Source organism: Palaemon carinicauda, chromosome 3 (assembly GCF_036898095.1).
Source record: "Palaemon carinicauda isolate YSFRI2023 chromosome 3, ASM3689809v2, whole genome shotgun sequence".
Lineage (NCBI taxonomy): Eukaryota > Metazoa > Arthropoda > Malacostraca > Decapoda > Palaemonidae > Palaemon > Palaemon carinicauda.
The window spans coordinates 150,497,925-150,518,977 of NC_090727.1; the positions used below are offsets into that span (position 1 = coordinate 150,497,925).

The window sequence follows — 21,053 nt, forward strand, 5'->3', positions numbered from 1 at the left end:
CGGATGACGAGGAGAAACAACGTCTCTCTCGTCTTATGGTAGGGGAGATCTTGGTAAGATACACCCGATACCATAGAGGGAAAACGTCTGTTCGTTGATCAAGGCCTCTCGAACCCATAAGTCGTTTGACATTACTTCTCCCCTGGGCTTGGGAGCATGCAAGAGGTCCCGGACTAATTAATACCAGCAAAAAACAGAAAACATATTTTAAGATAAAAAAATCAGTGGCTGGGAAAGAGACTAAACACTAGTTCATATAACTACGTTTTCAATCTCTCACCGCACATAGCCTGGGGACGAGAATAAAAAACTAAAAACGTTTTATCCTTCCTCCCCGTACAGCGACTAGGGACGAGAGTAACTCGAGAACAACGTTACCCGCTTGAACGGAACGTTTTCTCTCCTCTCTCTCCCTCCGTCTCTATCTCTCTCTCTCTTTCTCTCTTGATTTCGCACCTAAGAGAAGAGCCCAATTATATTTCGTCAAAAAAACATGTTATTTGACTAAAGGAAAAAACTGAAAGGTTTTTCAAATAAAAAGTTCCTTTAAAATGTTATTTTCATTAGTAAAATAAATTTTTGAATATACTTACCCGATAATCATGTAGCTGTCAACTCTGTTACCGACAGAAATCTACGGTCGGGATACGCCAGCGATCGCTATACAGGTGGGGGTGAACACCACAGCGCCATCTGTGGTCAGGTACTCTAGTACTTCTTGTCAACACCACCTCAATTTTTTCCTCGGTCCACTGGTTCTCTATGGGGAGGAAGGGTGGGTCAATTAAATCATGATTATCGGGTAAGTATATTCAAAAATTTATTTTACTAATGAAAATAACATTTTTCAATATTAATCTTACCCGATAATCATGTAGCTGATTCACACCCAGGGTGGTGGGTGGAGACCAGCATACATGTTAACACAGAAGCTAAGTATCCCGTATTTTATTTTATTAGTTATTCAAAAATAACATAAAATAAATAAGTACCTGGTAAGGAAGACGACTTGAACCATTACTCTGCCTTTATTAAGTACGTCTTTCTTACTGAGCGTAGCGGTCCTCTTAGGATGCTGAACGACTCTTAGGTGCTGAAGTATAAAGGGCTGCAACCCATACTAAAGGACCTCATCACAACCTTTAACCTCGGCGCTTCTCAAGAAAGAATTGACCACCCGCCAAATCAACAAGGATGTGGAAGGCTTCTTAGCCAACCGTACAACCCATAAAAAGTATTCAAGAGAAAGGTTAAAAAGGTTATGGGATTATGGGAATGTAGTGGCTGAGCCCCCGCCTACTACTGCACTGCATTCGTTGCTACGAATGGTCCCAGGGTGTAGCAGTTCTCGTAAAGAGACTGGACATCTTTGAGATAGAATGATGCGAACACTGACTTGCTTCTCCAATAGGTTGCATCCATAACACTCTGCAGAGAACGGTTCTGTTAGAGGGCCACTGAAGTAGCCACAGCTCTCACTTCATGTGTCCTTACCTTCAGCAAAGCAAGGTCTTCTTCCTTCAGATGAGAATGTGCTTCCCTAATCAGGAGCCTGAATAGGTAAGAAACTGAGTTCTTAGACCTTGGAAGAGAAAGCTTCTTGATAGCCCACCATAAGGCTTCTGATTGTCCTCGTAAAGGTTATGACCTTTTTAGATAGTACCTAAGAGCTCTAACTGGGCAAAGTACTCTCTCCAGTTCGTCCCCCACCAAGTTGGACAGGCTTGGGATCTCGAACGACTTAGGCCAAGGACGTGAAGGAAGCTCGTTTTAGCAAAAAACCGAGCTGCAAGGAACATGTAGCCGTTTCAGATGTGAAAACTATGTTCCTGCTGAAGGCGTGGATCTCACTTACTCTTTTAGCTGTTGTCAAGCACACGAGGAAAAGAGTTTTTAATGTGAGGTCCTTAAAAGAGGCTGATTGGAGAGGTTCAAATCTTGATGACATAAGGAACCTTAGGACCACGTCTAGATTCCAGCCTGGAGTGGACAACCGACGTTCCTTTGAGGTCTTAAAAGACCTAAGGAGGTCCTGTAGATCTTTGTTGGTGGAAAGACCCAAGCCTCTGTGGCGGAAAACCGCTGCCAACATACTTCTGTAACCCTTAATCGTAGGAGCTGAAAGGGATCTTACGTTCCTTAGATGTAACAGGAAGTCAGCAATCTGGGTTACAGTGGTACTGGATGAGGAAACTGCATTGGCCTTGTACCAGCTTCGGAAGACTTCCCCTTTAGACTGATAGACTCTGAGAGTGGATGTCCTCCTTGCTCTGGCAATCGCTCTGGCTGCCTCCTTCGAAAAGCCCCTAGCTCTTGAGAGTCTTTCGAAAGTCTGAAGGCAGTCAGACGAAGAGCGTGGAGGTTTGGATGTACCTTCTTTACGTGAGGTAGACGTAGAAGGTCCACTCCTAGAGGAAGAGTCCTGGGAATGTCGACCAGCCATTGCAGTACCTCTATGAACCATTCTCTCGCGGGCCAGAGCGGAGCCAACCAACGTCAGCCGTGTCCCTTTGCGAGAGGCGAACTTCTGAAGTACCCTGTTGACAATCTTGAACGGCGGGAATGCATACAGGTCGAGATGGGACCAATCCAGCAGAAAAGCATCCACGTGAACTGCTGCTGGGTCTGGAATCGGAGAACAATACAACGGGAGCCTCTAGGTTATCGAAGTAGCGAACAGATCTATGGTTGGCTGACCCCACAGGGCCCAAAGTCTGCTGCAAACATTCTTGTGAAGGGTCCACTCTGTGGGGATGACCTGACCCTTCCGGCTAAGGCGATCTGCCATGACATTCATATCGCCCTGAATGAACCTCGTTACCAGCGTGAGCTTTCGATCTTTTAACCAGATGAGGAGGTCCCTTGCGATGTAGAACAACTTCCACGAATGAGTCCCTCCCTGCTTGGAGATGTAAGCCAAGGCTGTGGTGTTGTCAGAGTCCACCTCCACCACCTTGTTAAGCTGGAGGGACTTGAAGTTTATCAAGGTCAGATGAACCGCCAACAGCTCCTTGCAATAGATGTGAATGGTCCTTAGCTCCTGATTCCATGTTCCCGAGCATTCCTGTCCGTTCAAAGTCGCACCCCAGCCCGTGTCTGATGCGTCAGAGAAGAGACGGCGGTCGGGTTTCTGAACAGCCAAAGGTAGACTTCCTTGAGAAGAAAGCTGTTCTTTCACCACGTGAGAGTAGACCTCCTCTCTTCGGAAACAAGAACTGAGATCGTCTCTAGCGTCATGTCCTTTATCCAGTGAGCCGCTAGATGATACTGAAGGGGGGGAGGTGGGGTCTCCCTAACTCGATGAACAGTGCCAGCGATGAAAGTGTCCCTGTTAGACTCATCCACTACCTGACTGAGCATCGGTTCCTTCTCAGCATGCTCTGGATGCAATCTAGGGCTTAGTATATCTTTGGGGCCGACGGAAAAGCCCGAAAAGCTCGACTCTGAAGATCCATACCCAGGTAGACAATGGTCTGGGATGGGACGAGCTGGGACTCCTCAAAATTGACCAGGAGGCCCAGTTCCTTGGTCAGATCCATAGTCCATCTGAGAATCTCCAGACAGCGACGACTTGTGGGAGCTCTTAAAAGCTAGTCGTCTGACGGAGCCGGACACAAGATCATGGTACTGCTGCACAGTCTGTGAACTGTCAACCATGGGCAAGCGAGGAAGTACAGTGACAACCCGAAGCTGTCTAGACTGTCTGGGTCGTACAGACAACTCCTTATCGGGTTGCTGAGGTTGCCGCACTGCGTCACAACAAGACACTTCTGCTGGTTGTTGAACGTCTTCCCAGTGACACACTGACTCCGTAAACAAAAAATCCTCTAACAAGGACTAAGCTTGGACTGCATGTCTTGCAACACAGCTCAAGGTCTATGGGAGCAGGTGTGGTAACAGACGGGGTTAGCGACTGAAGTGGAACCATTACCCTCCCTGGAAGCATGCTATGCTTAAATAAAAGTCCATAGGAGGCTAAGCAGCTAAAGGCTCCTCTCCAAATGACAGAGTCCTCAAGGGAAAATCAGAAGGAGGGAGAATAGCACTTTCTCATCTACAGGAACCATATCCGAGAAAAGCTAAGTTCTCTCAGTGAGGGTTTCACTGGTGCAAAAGCAGCAGACTAGAAGGCAACGTTATGAAACTGCTTGATAGTCTAGTGAGTTGGCAACAACCAAAGATGTGTGACTGAGAAGCATGCGGTAAGGTATGCAGAGCATGCTGTATGTAGAGCATGCTGTAAGGTAAGCAGAGCATGTTGCATGGCGTGCGGCTTATGCTGCATGGGATGAGGCTCATGCTGCATGGGATGAGGCTCATGCTGCATGGGATGAGGCTCATGCTGCATGGTATGAGACTCATGCTGCATGGGAGGAGGCTCAAGCTGCAAGGGATGAGGCTTATGCCGCATGCGTTGAGGAGGATGCCTCATGGGTTGAGGCGGTTGCCGCATAGCATGAGGCTTTTCCCTCATGGTTTGAGGAGGATGCCGCATAGCATGAGGCTCCTCATAAGCATGAGGCTGCCTCATAGGTAGAGGAGGATTTTTAAAAAAAAATCTGAACCTGACACTAATCTAGCTGTCCGAGGATTTACCTGGTGAGACATCAGTCTCTTTACCAGCGAGTTTTACCAGATTTCCCCGGGCCACCACGTGACACAATTGGTAGTAATTCATTCAAATTACCCCTAATGAGTCAATATGGATAAATATCAACACAACATCGTGTTCAAATAGAAATAAATTTCTACCTCATACTTGGGATCGAACGCTAGCCCCTTCTAATGAAAGGCCAGGTCGAAACCAACCATGCCACGAGAGCCCATTCAAGAGTTGAGGTTCTTGCCTCAAGAGTGGAGGTGGCTGCCGCAAGAGTTGAGGTTGCTGCCTCAAGGATGGTGGAGGTTGCCGCATAGCGCTGGTATCTGGCAACTCCCAATGCGGCAGCTCACGCGTGGAGGTAGGTTGAGGAACCTCAACATCATACGTCTGGCAGGGTGGACTGCGCAGAGGTGGAGTTGAGGTTGCTGCCTCGAGGATGGTGGAGGTTGTCGCACCGCAAGAGGTAGCTGCCTCGAGGATGGAGGAGGTAGTCGCAACGCATGAGTCTCCTACCTCAAGGGTAGAGGAGGTTGCTGCAAAGCAAAAGGCTCCTGCCTCAAGTGTTGAGGAGGTTGCCGCGTGGCAAGAGGCTCCTGCCTCAAGGAAAGTGGAGGTTGCTGCACAGAGCTGGTATCTGGCAACTCCCAATGCGGCAGCTCACGTATGGAGGTAGCTTGAGGAACCTCAACATCATACGTCTGGCAGGCTGGACTGCGTAGAGGTGGAGGAGCGCTCGCAGGAGGAGGTGTGTTAACCTTCTCTGCCTGAAACTCCTGCATCAACACCGCAAGCTGAGACTGCATTGTCAGCAGCATAGACCACTAGAGTTTAAGAAAGACGACAACAAACGGAGCTACTGTCCGTTGAAACTGAGGGTCTAAAACAGCTGGTGCGGCAACAGACGGAGTTACTGTCTGTTGCGATACCACCTTGCCTCTCTGGGAGGTGTGCAGTTGTCGTACTGCAGCAAGTCCGAACTGACCCAGTGCTAATGGCACCACCTAGGAGTTGGACTTGCGCGGAAGGGACCGACTTGCACTTAAAAGCTGCAAGATTTGGTCCATGGTTTCTGCGAGAAACCTCTTCCGCAGACGAGGAATAAATGGGCTCTCTCGTCTTTGTGTGGGTGGGGTGATCACGTCGGCTACGTGAGTTGGTTACACCCGAAACCACGGAGGGAAACGTCTGTTCGTCGATCAAGGCCTGCTGAACCCATAAGTCCTTCGACATTACTTCTCCCCTGGGCTTGGGAGCTTGTAAGAGGTCCCAGACTAGGCGAACAACTGGCACGAACAGACGAACCCTCGAACGCAACACTGTAACACTTTGCGCTTATCACTGTATCACTTTTGATTTTCTGTTTGCACTTATTTCACTGAACTCGAAACTTTAAGTGGTTTGTACCTGAAACACGCAATTCTATCCTTCATTAAAAGTTAGTAATTGCGAAAACAGGAACAGAAAAACATAATGAAAGATAAATAATTCAGTGGCTGGAAAAGAGATTAAACACTAGATCAAATAAACTACGTTTAAAATCTCTCACCGCATAAAGTCTGAGAACAAGAATAAAACTCTAGAAACGTTTACCTTCTTCCCCTAAAGAGACTAGGGAGAAGAGCAAAAACGATAACAACGTTACCCGCTTGAACGAAACGTTTATCCTCCTCTCTCTCCCTCCGTCTCTATCTCTCTCTCTCTCTCTCTTGACTTAGCACCTGAGAGAAGAGCCCAATTATATATATCGTTAAAACATATTATTGTTAAAGGAAAAAAAAAACTGAAAGGTTTCCCAAATAAAAAGTTCCTTTATTAGAATAGAACCATTTAAGCTAAGAAAGAATGAACAAAACGCTAGAATCGGTTTACTCTTACTGCAACGTGACACCGTGATAGACTCTCTCTCTATCGTAACGATAGAGCGCAAGTTGAACGTTCTGAACGTCAACAACTGCAGAGACAAAACAAAACGTTAGTTCAACTTTGAAAACAGTACAAGACTATCAAAGAAATTCTTTCAAAAACATTAAAATAGCATAATATGTTAACAGGTAAAAACGAAATGACGGGCTCAAAGTTAATTAACTTCGGTTCCAAGAAAAGACCGCCTACTATTAGGAAAGGTCGAATATAAACAAATATAAAAATTAATTTTAATAAGTTTATAATAAAAGGAAGTTAATCAAAGAGGCCTATAAAAGGCGGAGAGATATAAAATAAATCTATAACTTTGTTAAGCAAAATTAAGAGAGTCTATACTCTCTTCGACACCAACACTTCCGTCTAAGGGAAGGGTCGGCCATTTAAAAGTGAAAGAGAGTTCATACTCTCTTCGTACCAAAATTAAATCAAAAATTAAATCCAAAAACTTGCTAAGCTAATGATATAGCTTCCTGAATAGCGAAGGCTAAACTCTAGAGCAAATACATCACCAAATCGTGAGCAATAACTCCAGAATCAACAGCGTATCCATGTAGGTCTAGCCGGAGGCACGACAGAGGAAAAATTGAGGTGGTGTTGACAAGAAGTACTAGAGTACCTGACCACAGATGGCGCTGTGGTGTTCACCCCCACCTGTATAGCGATCGCTGGCGTATCCCGACCGTAGATTTCTGTCGGCAACAGAGTTGACAGCTACATGATTATCGGGTAAGATTAATATTGAAAAATAGAATTTAAAACATTTAAGCTAAGAAAGAATGAACAAAACGTCAGAATCGATTTACTCTTACTGCAAAGTGAAACCGTGATACACTCTCTCTCTATCGTAACGATAGAGCGCATGTTGAACGTCCTGAACGTCAACAACTGCGTAGCATAAATAAACTAAACGTTAGTTCATCTTTGAAAACAGTACGAAGACTAACAAAGAAATTCTTTCATAAAATATTACATTTAAAAAGTTTTAAATCCTTAGCTCTTTAAAAACTAATTACGATATAAAGGGCTCAACGTTGATTAACTTCGGTTTCCAAGTTAGGACCGCCTACTCTCAGGAAAGGTCTATATAAACAAAACATTAAAATTTATTTTTATATGTTTATAATAAATGGAAAGTTAATCGAAGAGGCCTAATAAAGGCGGAGAGATATAAAATATATAGAGGAAAATCTATAACGTGATAAGATAATTACTAAAAGCCTAAACACACTTCCGTCTAAGGGAAGGGTCGGCCATTTAAAAGTGAAAGAAAGTCCATACTCTCTTTGTCACCATAATTAAATCTATCCAAAACGAGTTCAAGATTTAAGATGAAGATAAAACACCTGCATAGCGAAAGCTCAAAACTAGAATAAAGTACTTCACCAATTAGTTGTGAAAAAACTCCAGTTTAGCAACAGCGAGTAAGTACGTCTTGTCGATAGCTCGACAGAGAGAAAATTGAGTCTTTGTTTACATTGAGTACTGGGTATCTGGACGACAGATGGCGCTGTTGGGCACACCCGCAACCTGTGTAGCGATCGCTGGCGAGTTTTTACCGTAGAGTTGTCTGTCTGGCAACAGAGTTGCAGCTATATAATCACCGGCTAAGTTAAATATTGAAAAACTATCAGGTAATGGTGTGCTTTGATGCACTAAATGATAAAGATAATGGAATAATTCACAAGAAATTATCCATTAAATTTTTCCAAGGGTGGGAATATTGAATATTTTCTTTAGACCCAAGTCAAAAGACCTCAAAACTACTAGATTTAAAAAAATTTAATAATATCAATTACAGCCTAGTCAAAAAAAGAGACAGTAAACATGGATGAGACACAAAAGGATATTTATCCAATATTTTGCTATGTTTAAATCATCTTCACACAGCTTCATTCAGTAACCCACAGAAAAAGTAGTTGGGAGATGAAAACCGTTTGTTTTTGGAATAATATAAACGCTTTTCAAAACCTCTAAACTTTTATCACCTATTTTATTTCTACATTGTAAATTTGGGATACAAATATTTACAGCACAGACAGCTTCAGTTTGTGTTACAAGTAAATCTATAACATTTCATTAAAGTCTTCCTATAGATTTTATGATTTACCCTACATAAACAGACAAATGATTTTTAGGCAGGCCCACAGACTCATGATACCTGCTTCCAAGCCATAAATTTAGGTCATGTGGTTAAGTATCTAGAGTTAAATTCCAGATAATGCTGTACCGTCTATTATCAATAGTGGTTAAAATTTTAAAAGTTCAACTTTTTTTCAATATCAGGCAAAAATGAAACAAATCTATAAAACTAAGTCCACTAAAAAATCTCATAAAATCAAAAATTTTGAAGTAATTTGTATTTTCAAATAGGAGTATGACTAGCATGAGCTGGAAGGGCCATTGAAACGTTAATGAGTTACTTATAAATATCCACGGGTGGTGCGGAGAGACCCCATCCATTTGTCTGACCTTAGTACTGGGACTGAGAGGGTTGATTGAAGAGGTAAGTGTAACTTGAAGTAGGAGACATTACTACCTGTTTGGAAGCTATTCCGAAAGGATCTCTAAGAAAAAATACTTTCTGCAGGACCGAGAAGGACCAGGTTTAGGACAACAGTGAGACTTGCTTTGCATCATCCCTGGACTTCTTCTTTGGACTCCTTCCCAGCCATCATTGCTGCTTTCATTTCATCTCACCACATCATGTCCGTCCGTCTATATATGTGACCGCGTGATGATTCGTCATAGCACCTCTTCACGGGCTGCAACGCACAGAACCCATCCGCTTTAGTTGCAGATTGATCTAACCTCCTCATAGGAGACAGTTATTAATTAGTTGAACTTCCCATTAGATCCATACTTAAGACATTGTCTGATATTTGGTCAATGGAGGAACCTATATCCCTTCACGATATGCAGTCAGAAAGTACATTTCGCTTAAGACGAGCAATAGGTTTGGTATAAAATTTTCCTCCCCCTCATGAGGAGGATGGGAATATACTTTTCTACAAATCCACTAAGAGAAGAGGAAGGTGAAGGAATAGAAGTCAGTTATTTACTTGCATTCTCAGATGATTCTTGCTCTATGAGGGAGCTGGGCTAATCAAACAACCTGCTGAGCAGCCACCACAGGGCCAAGCATAAAGGTATTCAAGGACTTGTTGGTGGTGTGAAGGATGTCTGACATTTCCTGACTCCAACCTTCAATACCTGTACTACCAACAGGCTCTCTGAAGGCTAAGCATTATAACAATACCCCTGACTTTGTGAGCTATTGCTTGAGCGAGACCTGTGTCTCCATTACTCATTGAGGGGTACGCTTGATTGAAGGCCTCATGGTGTCAAAATGAACATTGTTCTTTGATATCTTCTTGACCCTGAATGTGCTAAAAGTCTCTCTGGTGCTCAGGCCTGCAGAATCAAGTTCTCTTCAAACAGTATTTCACCACCATCAAAGGAAAGAGAAGCAACTCCTTATGATTGTCTCTGCAAGCTTTTTCCACTGAAGAAATGGATGACTCAAACCTGGAGCTGTGCACTACATACTTCTGAGTTTAGGCCTTGACCTCAAGTACAAAAACTGAAGACCTCCTTCCATCCATCAAAATATCCACTCTAGTACAAAATGACAGTCAAGTCTTTATCTGACAATCTTTTAAAGGGCTCATATGGGACACGTAAAAGACTTGAGAAAACGAGTCCTGTCCCAGTCTAGGGAGGAAAGGCATACACGACCTGGTTGTCCTAGTATTGGAATGCATCCTTGAACACTGTTATGGATCTCGAATAAGGAAGCATAACAACAGGAATTTCCTGTTCTACCAGTTGGTGAACAGATTGATCACCAGTGACCCGCAGAGGGCAAGTTTTTCCACCAAGCAAGGATGTAGGGACCAGCCTGATCATATTTTCTCCCTATGGCAACTGAACGTGTCTGCTACTACATTCCTTCAGCCTCAAATGTACATCACTAACATCTCTGTAGTGTTGTCCAATGCCCAAACGTGCATATGCTTCATCAAATTATTTAGGCTGAGCAAAGCTGTGCCTTCTTACTTGCATATGCAAGCTACAACTGAAGTGTTGTCATTCCTCAATGTTGATGCTCCTCAATATTACTGAATGTCCTATCAAATGCAGTTGGAATGTATGTAATTCAAGGAATGCTCATTATACTTCTAACAAGTTGATGCGCAAATCCTTCCCTTAACCACACACTTTATCAGAGGCATCTCTTGAGGTATTAGAGAGTTGAGTGGAACTCCTCTGGTGAGGTTTTTGTAATCCAGAAAGATCTTCTAGAACCTCCTGCTCCAATGAAACACAATGAGATGAAAGATTACTGGCTACTAACCAATGATACCTCACACACACACCACTGAAGTGAGTGCTGGTGGAGTCACCTATGTGAAACAAGTCTGCCCAAGGAAAGACTCTGCCACAGCTAAGCAGGAAGTTTTTTTTTGTAAGACAACTGTTGTTGCACTGCCTCTTTACATCTGCTGAGGAAAGACTCTTGCTACTACCAATCTATCAGCATATCTAGATACTTCATCCTCTGCTTTACAAGAAATACATTTAGGGAGCATGGCTTTTTAAAGAATTTGTATTGCACACTTCAAAATGGTATAATTGAATCCTCAGTTGGAGAATCAGTGTTTAAGAAGTTTTGGATTTTAGTAGTAGGTTGGCCAGGGCATCAGCCGCCCGTTGAGATGCTACCGCTGGAGAGTTATGGGGTCCTTTGACTGGCCAGACAGTATTGCACTGTATCCTTCTCTCTGGTTACGGTTCTTTCCCTTTGCCTACACAGACACCAAAAAATCTGGCCTATTCTTTACAGATTCTCCTCTGTCCTCATACACCTGACAACACTGAGATTACGAAACAATTCTTCTTCACCCAAGGGGTTAACTACTACAATGTAATTGTCCAGTGGCCACATTCCTCTTGGTAAGGGTAGAAGAGACTCTTTAGCTACGGTAAGCAGCTCTTCTAGGAAAAGGACGCTCCAAAATCAAACCATTGTTCTTTAGTCTTGGGTAGTGCCATAGCCTCTGTGCCATGGTCTTCCACTGTCTTGGTTTAGAGTTCTCTTGCTTGAGGGTACACTCGGGCACACTATTCTATCTAGTTTCTCTTCCTCTTGTTTTGATAGAGTTTTTATCAATTATATAGAAAATATTTATTTTAATGTTATTACTCTTAAAATATTTTATTTTTCCCTGTTTCCTTTCCTCACTGGGCTATTTTCCCTGTTGGGGCCCTGGCGCTAATAGCATCCTGCTTTTCTAACTAGGGTTGTAGCTTAGCATTTAATAATAATAATAATAATAATAATAATAATAATAATAATAATACTGTACCTTGTTAACGATTCAATGGCCGTTAAAATTATACTCCAAAATAAAGATGAAGGGTTTGTATTTGCATAAGAACAAATATATTATTCTATAGCACCAGCCAAACAGAATCAGTGACCAAGGGTCAAAATACACTATACAGTATTGACTATTTCTGGTTGTACATCTTAACTTAAAATCTTGAAATTATTAAAAGAGTTTTAGACTTACCCAAAATTCTTCTAGCTGGATTAAATGATTAATATTTTCGATCTTTTTTATTCTGTTTACTGCCATGTCTAAGGTTTCAAGCTTGGCATTATTATCCAAGTTTTCAAGAACCTCTATACCATTGTGGGAACAATACAGCTGCTCTAAATTGACTAGACGGCCCAAACCCTCCAACTTAGTTAGACGATTACTCTGTGAATGAAAATGTCATCTGTAAAAAATCTGATAATATTACAAATAATAGACAAAAGCCAATTTTGTAAAGTCAACAAAAGGATTTCCACTTTTAAAGTGCACATGGAACTTCAAAACTTCTAACTAAAACTTTTTAAACTAAATTTTCTTACCATACAGTAACTTCAGTTAATTTAATTGTAATAAAAAATGTTATTTTCATTAGTAAAATAAATTTTTGAATATACTTACCCGATGATCATGTAGCTGTCAACTCTGTTGCCCGACAGAAATCTACGGTCGGGATACGCCAGCGATCGCTATACAGGTGGGGGTGTACACAACAGCGCCATCTGTGAGCAGGTACTCAAGTACTTCTTGTCAACAAGAACTCAATTTTCTCCTCGGTCCACTGGTTCTCTATGGGGAGGAAGGGCGGGTCCTTAAATTCATGATCATCGGGTAAGTATATTCAAAAATTTATTTTACTAATGAAAATAACATTTTTCAATATTAATCTTACCCGATGATCATGTAGCTGATTCACACCCAGGGTGGTGGGTGGAGACCAGCATACATGTTAACAAAGAAGCTAAGTATCCCGTATCTTATTTTAGCCGTTATTCAAAATAACAAACATAAAATAAATAAGTACCTGGTAAGGAAGTCGACTTGAACCATTACTCTGCCTTTTTAAGTACGTCTTCCTTACTGAGCCTAGCGATCCTCTTAGGATGCTGAGCGACTCTTAGGTGCTGAAGTATTAAGGGCTGCAACCCATACTAAAGGACCTCATCACAACCTCTAATCTAGGCGCTTCTCAAGAAAGAATTTGACCACCCGCCAAATCAACCAGGATGCGGAAGGCTTCTTAGCCTTCCGGACAACCCAGAAATATTTCAAGAGAAAGATTAAAAAGGTTCTGGAATTAGGGAATTGTAGTGGTGGAGCCCCCACCACTACTGCACTCGTTGCTACGAATGGTCCCAGAGTGTAGCAGTTCTCGTAAAGAGACTGGACATTCTTAAGATAAAAGATGCGAACACTGATTAGCTTTTCCAAAAGGTTGCGTCGAAAATATTTTGCAGAGATCTATTTTATTAAAAGGTCACGGAAGTTGTGATAGCTCTAACTTCGTGTGTCCTTACCTTCAGCCAAGCTTGGTCTTCCTCATTCAGAAGGGAATGAGCTTCTCGTATTAACAGTCTGAAAATAATAGGATAAAGAATTCTCTGACATAGGCAAAGATGAATTCTTAACTGAACACCATAAAGCTTCAGACGGGCCTCATAAAGGTTTTTAAAAAAGAACTTAAGAGCTCTACAGGACATAATACTCTTTCTAGTTCCTTTCCAACCATATCGATAAGTTTGGAATAACGAACGATATTGGTCAAGGCCGAGAAGGCAGCTCGTGTTTGGCTAGAAAACCAAGATGTAGAACATGTAGCCGTTTCGGATGAAAATCCGATGTTCTTGCTGAAGGCATGAATCTCACTGACTCTTTTAGCTGGTAAAGCATATCAGGAAAAGAGTCTTAAAGGTGAGATCTTTCAGGGAGGCTGATTGAAGTGGTTCGAACCTGTCTAACATAAGGAATCTTAGAACCACGTCTAAATTCCAACCAGGTGTAACCAAACGACGCTCCTTCGTGGTCTCAAAAGACTTAAGGAGGTCCTGTAGATCTTTATTGTTAAAAAGATCTAAGCCTCTGTGACGGAAGACTGATGCCAACAAGCTTCTGTAACCCTTGAAAGTGGGAGCTGAAAGAGATCGCTCTTTTCTCAGATATAAGAGGAAGTCAGCTATTTGAGTTACAGAGGTACTGGTCGAGGATACGGATACTGACTTGCACCAGTTTAGGAAGATTCCCCACTTCGATTGGTAGACTCTAAGGGTGGATGTTCTCCTTGCTCTAACAATCGCTCTGGTTGCCTCCTTCGAAAAACCTCTAGTTCTCGAGAGTCTTTCGATACTCTGAAGGCAGTGAGACGAAGAGCGTGGAGGCCTTGGAGTACCTTCTTACGCGTGGCAGACGTAGCAGGTCCACCCTTAGGGGAAGAGTTCTGGGAACGTCTACTAGCCATCGAAGTACCTCGGTAAGTTATTCTCTCGCGGGCCAGAGGGAAGCAACTAGTGTCAACTTTGTCCCAACGTGAGAGGCGAACTTCTGCAGTACCTTGTTGACAAACTAGAACGGAGGGAATGCATATAGATCTAGATGAGACTAATCTAGTAGAAAGGCATCTAAAAGAACCACTGCTGGGTCTGTTGAGAGCCTCTTGGACATCGAGGTTGCGAAGAGATCCATGGTTGGATGGCCCCAAGTGACCCAAAGTCTCTTGCATACATCTCTGTGGAGGGTCCAATATGTTGGAATTATTGTCCCTTCCTACTGAGACAAACTGCTAAGACATTCAAGTTGCCTTGGAAGAAATTTGTTACTAGTGAAAAGTCAAGACCTGTTGAACAGGAGAGGAGGTCACTAGCGAACTCGCACCATGTCAGAGAGTAGGTCCCTCCTTGCTAGGAGATGAACATCAAAGCAGGGAGTTGTCCGTGTTGACCTCCATTACTTTGTCTTGAAGGAGAGACCTGAAGCTTTTCCAGGTCAGACTTACTGCCAGAAGCTTCTTGCAGTTAAAATGCATTGTCCTTTGACGCGAGTTCCATAATCCCGAGCATTCCCTACCGCCTAAGGTCGCACCCCAGCCTACGTCCGATGCGTCTGAGAAGAGAACGTGGTTGGGAGTCTGAACAGTCAGGGGAAGACCCTATAAAAGGTTGATAAAGTCCTTTCCTCAGGTTAGACCAGACTTATCTTCCGGAAACCGGGATCGAGACCGCTTGTAGCGTCTTGTCCTTTTCCAGTGAAGAGCTAGATGAAACCGAAGAGGACGGAGGTGTAGTCTTCCAAGTGACACCAAATGCACCACGGATGACAGTGTCCTAACCAGACTCATCCACAGCCTGACAGGGCCGTATTCCTTCTTCAGCATCTTCTGGATGGATAGCAGGGCTGGGGATTGATCTTCTCGTTCAGCCATGTCCTCATCAGAGGGTTCCTCATCCGAAACTGATGAGGAAACGGCAACGGAGTGGGCAACGTCTGACTCGCTGAATCCGGTCGCACTGGTGGATGCGTGACGGAGCCGGACACAAGATCATGGTACTGCTGCACAGTCTGTGAACTGTCAACCATGGGGAAGCGAGGAAGTACAGCGACAACCCGAAACTGTCTAGACTGTCTGGGTAGTACAGACAACTCCTTATCGGGTTGCTGAGGTTGCCGCACTGCGTCACAACAAGTCACCTCTGCTGGTTGTTGAACGTCTTCCCAGTGACACACTGACTCCGTAAAAAATCCTCTATCAAGGACTAAGCTTGGACTGCATGTCTTGCAACAAAGCCCAAGGTCTATGGGAGCAGGTGTGGCAACAGACGGGGTTAGCGACTGAAGCGGAACCATTTACCCTCCCTGGAAGTATGTTATGCTTAAATAAAAGTCCATAGGAGGCTAAGCAGCTTAAGGCTCCTCTCCAAATGACAGAGTCCTCAAGGGAATATCAGAAGGAGGGAGAACAGCACTTTCTCATCTACAGGAACCATATCCGAGAAAAGCTAGGTTCTCTCAGTGAGGGTTTCACTGGTGCAAAAGCAGCAGACCAGAAGGCAACGTTATGAAACTGCTTGACAGTCTGTGAACTGTCAAAAACTGAACTGTCAACCACAACAGGAGCGTGAGGACATACAGCACTGGTGTATAAGTAGCAGACCAGAAGGCAACGTCATGTAACTGAATGACAGTTTGTGAGTTGGCAACAACCAAAGTTGTGTGGGGAAGCCTCAACTCCTGACTGACTAGTTTGCTGCTGGCGAGCGGCGGTAACCACAGTGTGTTGCGGAGGCTGACACACCGTGTCAAAACACGGCAGCTTGTGGTAGCTCACGCACGGCAACGGAGTGCTCTGTGTGTGGGAGTCATCATACATCTGGCAGGGTTGACTTGTGCATGGGTGGAGGAGCTCTCACAACAAGAGTGTGAGAGCAGGAAGCCATGCCGGGCGCACAACCGTGGGAGGTGTAGGCCCACGGGTGCATCGTCAACCTTCTCCGCAGTCGGAGTGTGGGAGCTAGCAACAACAAAAGCAGAGTGCTGGAGCGTGGGAGGGGCTGCGGTGGGTTGAGGAGCATGCGGTATGGTATGCGGAGCATGCTGTAAGGTATGCGGCTCATGCTGCATGGTATGCGGAGCATGCTGTAAGGTATGCAGAGCATGCTGCATGGTATGCGGAGCATGCTGTAAGGTATGCAGAGCATGCTGCATGGGCTGCGGAGAATGCCGCATAGTGCTGAAACCCGGCAGCTCTACAGAACCTTCCCACTGCTGATGCGGTAGCTCACGCATGTTAGCAGATGGTGCAGCAAGAACATGCGTCTTGCAGGGTGGACTGCGCATCGGTGGTGGAGCTCTCACAGGTGGAGGGTGGGAGCAGGCAGCCGCAGTATCTGCTGAGCGCACAACCTCGGCGGGTTGTAGGTTAACAGGTGCATTGTCAACCTTCCAGCATGATACTCCTGCATGAAGGAGCAAGCTGAGACTGTATAGTCTGCAGCATGGACCACTAGGGTCTATGAAAGACAACAACAAACGGAGCTACCGTCCGTTGTGATTGAGGGTCTAAAACCGCTGGTGCGGCAACAGACGGAGTTACTGCCTGTTGCGGTACCACCTTGCCTCTCTTGGGAGGTGTGCAGTTGTCGTACTGCAGCAAGTCCGAACTGACCCAGTGGCTACACCTAGGCCGTTGGACTTGCGCGGAAGGGACCGACTTGCACTTAAAAGCTGCAAGATTTGGTCCATGGTTTCTGCGAGAAACCTCTTCCGCAGACGAGGAATAAATGGGCTCTCTCGTCTTTGTGTGGGTGGGGTGATCACGTCGGCAACGTGTGTAGATACACCCGAAACCACGGAGGGAAACGTCTGTTCGTTGATCAAGGCCTGTGGAACCCATAAGTCCTTCGACATTACTTCTCCCCTGGGCTTGGGAGCTTGTAAGAGGTATCGGACTAGGTGAACAACTGGCACGAACAGACGAACCCTCGAACGCAACACTGTAACACTTTGCGCATATCACTTTATCACTTTTGATTTTCTGTTTGCACTTATTTCACTGAACTCGAAACTTTAAGTGGTTTGTACCTGAAACACGCAATCCTATCCTTCATTAAAAGGTAGTAATTGCGAAAACAGTATTACAATGTAACAGAAAAATATAATGAAAGATAAAGAATTCAGTGGCTGGAAAAGAGACTAAACACTAGAACAAATAAACTACGTTTAAAATCTCTCACCGCATAAAGCCTGGGAACAAGAATAAAACTCTAGAAACGTTTTACCTTCTTCCCCTATAGCGACTAGGGAGAAGAGCAAAAAACGAGAAAAACGTTACCCGCTTGAACGAAACGTTTATCCTCCTCTCTCTCCCTCCGTCTCTATCTCTCTCTCTCTCTCTCTGACTTAGAACCTGAGAGATGAGCCCAATTATATATATCGTTAAAACATATTATTTGTTAAAGGAAAAAAACTGAAAGGTTTCCCAAATAAAAAGTTCCTTTATTAGAATTAAAACCATTTAAGCTAAGAAAGAATGAACGAAACGCTAGAATCGGTTTACTCTTACTGCAACGTGAAACCGTGAAATACTCTCTCTCTATCGTAACGATAGAGCGCAAGTTGAACGTTCTGAACGTCAACAACTGCGGAGACTAAACAAAACGTTAGTTCAACTTTGAAAACAGTACGAGACTATCAAAGAAATTCTTTCAAAAACATTAAAATTAAAATAGCATAAATTCTTAACAGGAAAAACGATATGACGGGCTCAATGTTAATTAACTTCGGTTCCAAGTAAGGACCGCCTACTATTAGGAAAGGTCGCATATAAACAAACAAAAATTAATTTTTATAAGTTTATAATAAATGGAAGTTAATCGAAGAGGCCTATAAATGGCGGAGAGATATAAAATAAATCTATAACTTTGTTAAGCAATATTACCAAAAACCTAAACACACTTCCGTCTAAGGGAAGGGTGGGTATAAAAAGTGAAAGAGAGTCTATACTCTCTTCGACACCAACACTTCCGTCTAAGGGAAGGGTCGGCCATTTAAAAGTGAAAGAGAGTCCATACTCTCTTCGTCACCATAATTAAATCAAATTAATTCCAAAAGCTTGCTAAGCTAATGATAAAGCTTCCTGAATAGCGAAGGCTAAACTCTAGAGCAAATACATCACCAAATCGTGAACAATAACTCCAGAATCAACAGCGTATCCAAGTAGGTCTAGCCGGTGGCACGACAGAGGAAAAATTGAGTTCTTGTTGACAAGAAGTACTTGAGTACCTGCTCACAGATGGCGCTGTTGTGTACACCCCCACCTGTATAGCGATCGCTGGCGTATCCCGACCGTAGATTTCTGTCGGGCAACAGAGTTGACAGCTACATGATCATCGGGTAAGATTAATATTGAAAAATAGGTTATTTACTTACTCCCCTGGTGTTCATAAGGCTTTGTCCCCAAAGCTGATTCAGTATCAATGTTAAAACCTACAAAATTAAAAATATCCTGTTTTCTTCCCTTCAAGAGGTCCCACCTCTTGCCCATCAAAGTGACATCTGGTGGTTAATCCAACCTAAATCAGACTCCACGCCAAAACCAATATCCTTTCCTTTTGAACAGCAACTGGGTATAGACATGAATTTTATCATCAAAATTCAATTTGTTTCTATGAACCTCCCCTGATGTTCATTTTGCTGACTCACCCACTCTTATGGAGGTGGGTCAGGAAGGAAAAAGATAGGAAATATATAGTCCTAAAGGAAAATACTTACTTGTACGCCAGTCTTGCCTCTTTATATAATACCTCAGTACTAAATTCTTAAAACTAGAGAATTAGAAATAACTCATAAGCTTAATTAGATTCTTCTATTGATAAAACGAAAAGAAATCCAACTTTTATCAAAACATCCCTAGCTGCTACTCTGGCAGCTAAAGGCCAGTAAGTTGATACGAGAACCAGGATTCTTTAAAATATTGTTTAGCAAATATCAATTTGGTAAGCTTGCAGATAAAACTCTTTCCAAAAAACAGATTCCTATAAAATTTCAGCCATGTAGTTGCATTTCTACTATCATATACTCTGTTGTTTTTTCAGATTGCCTGGCTGTAATGGCCAGGCACAGCCTCATGCACACTTGCAGCCAGTAGGTGTTTGGTTGGGTTTTAGGTTGTAGGTGATTCAGGTTGTGGGATGATCTGCAACTTTTATTTGTATGTGGTTTGGGATAGAAAAGAACTTTGCTTTTCTTATTTTTAGAGGTGGCCCAGCCTCTTTTTGGAAGTAACCCCTTGTGAATCTCTGTTGGATAATCTTTTTACCAGAAAAGATAAGCATTTAAACAAAGGACATCTTGACAACTTAACCCCACAAAACAAATTAGAAACATAACCTTTCTTTACAGCTTTGGCCAAATAAGAAATTAAGTCTTCACCGGCCAAAGAAATCTAATCTCTGATGTAGACGCAACTTCCTTTTCCAAAGACGGATTTTGAAAAAATGTGGTAAAGCTTTTACCAAAAATTATTCTTAGCTCTGAAAGCAGGCAAAAGCAATAAGACCCTCTTTTGTTCTCCAAAGCCTACCTTACAAGAAGAACTTTTAGTTCACTGATGTGTTTATCTAATAATAATGTCAAAGAAATAAGATATGGAATGAGGTAATTAGGGGTACCATAGGAGTTACAGAACTATCAGATAAGATCCAAGAAAGTAGACTGAGGTGGTATGGTCATGTCATGAGAAGAAATGAACAGTATATTAGGAGGAGAGTGATGGAATTAGAGTTACAGGAAAGGAGAAGGAGAGGGAGACCAAAACGAAGGTGGATGGACTGTATCAAGGATGACCTTCGATCAAAGGGATTAACCGGTGAAGAAATGTGGGACAGGGGTAGATGGAGAACGCTGGCCAGAAACATCGACCCCACATAAAAGTGGGAAAAGATGCACACAAAGAAGAAGAAGAAGAAAGGAACAGTTTTTGCCATGAAAAATTTTATACTGTAGAAATTTTTTCCAAAGGTTCGAAATCTGAACCTATTGGAGTACAGTAGTGAGGTGCATGGATATAAAAACCCTTAATAGCTTGAATGGATTGCTTCTTCCAGGAAAGGAGTTTAGTCACATATACAGTGGTTAAGTCCCATAAATAGACTTTCCAGTCCAATAAGTACAGATTATGTACTTTCAAAGTAAATACTGTACTGTATTATCCTGTACTCTTAACCCCCTCACTACAAAGAATCACATACCTCCTCAGTAGATGCACATGACATTCGTCACTATCTGATAAACATGCATACTTATTATATGACAACCTATTTATTTTTTTGTTTTTGTTTTTTTTTTTACTGTTGATTATAAAATGTTATTTTTATTAGTAAAATAAATTTTTGAATATACTTACCCGATAATCATGTAGCTGTCAACTCCGTTGCCCGACAGAATTCTATGGAGGGATACGCCAGCTATCACAATACTAGAAGGGGGTGTACTCACCAGCGCCACCTGTGGCCAGGTACTATAGTACTTCTTGTTGACACCTCCTCAATTTTTCCTCGGTCCACTGGTTCTCTATGGGGAGGAAGGGAGGGTCAATTAAATCATGATTATCGGGTAAGTATATTCAAAAATTTATTTTACTAATAAAAATAACATTTTTC

At 43.0% G+C, this 21,053-nt stretch overlaps 1 protein-coding gene across 4 annotated transcripts in view; it reads right to left on the reverse strand.

Annotated features, from left to right (window-relative positions):
* The window catches only part of LOC137638639 (protein phosphatase 1 regulatory subunit 7-like), a 106,270-nt gene that overhangs the window by 60,904 nt on the left and 24,313 nt on the right, over nucleotides 1-21,053 (reverse strand). For all 4 annotated transcript variants that reach the window (XM_068370900.1, XM_068370899.1, XM_068370901.1 and 1 more), the window contains exon 7: nucleotides 12,100-12,291. In XM_068370900.1, the coding sequence (XP_068227001.1) occupies nucleotides 12,100-12,291 (192 nt within the window). The remainder of the gene's footprint in view (nucleotides 1-12,099; nucleotides 12,292-21,053) is intronic.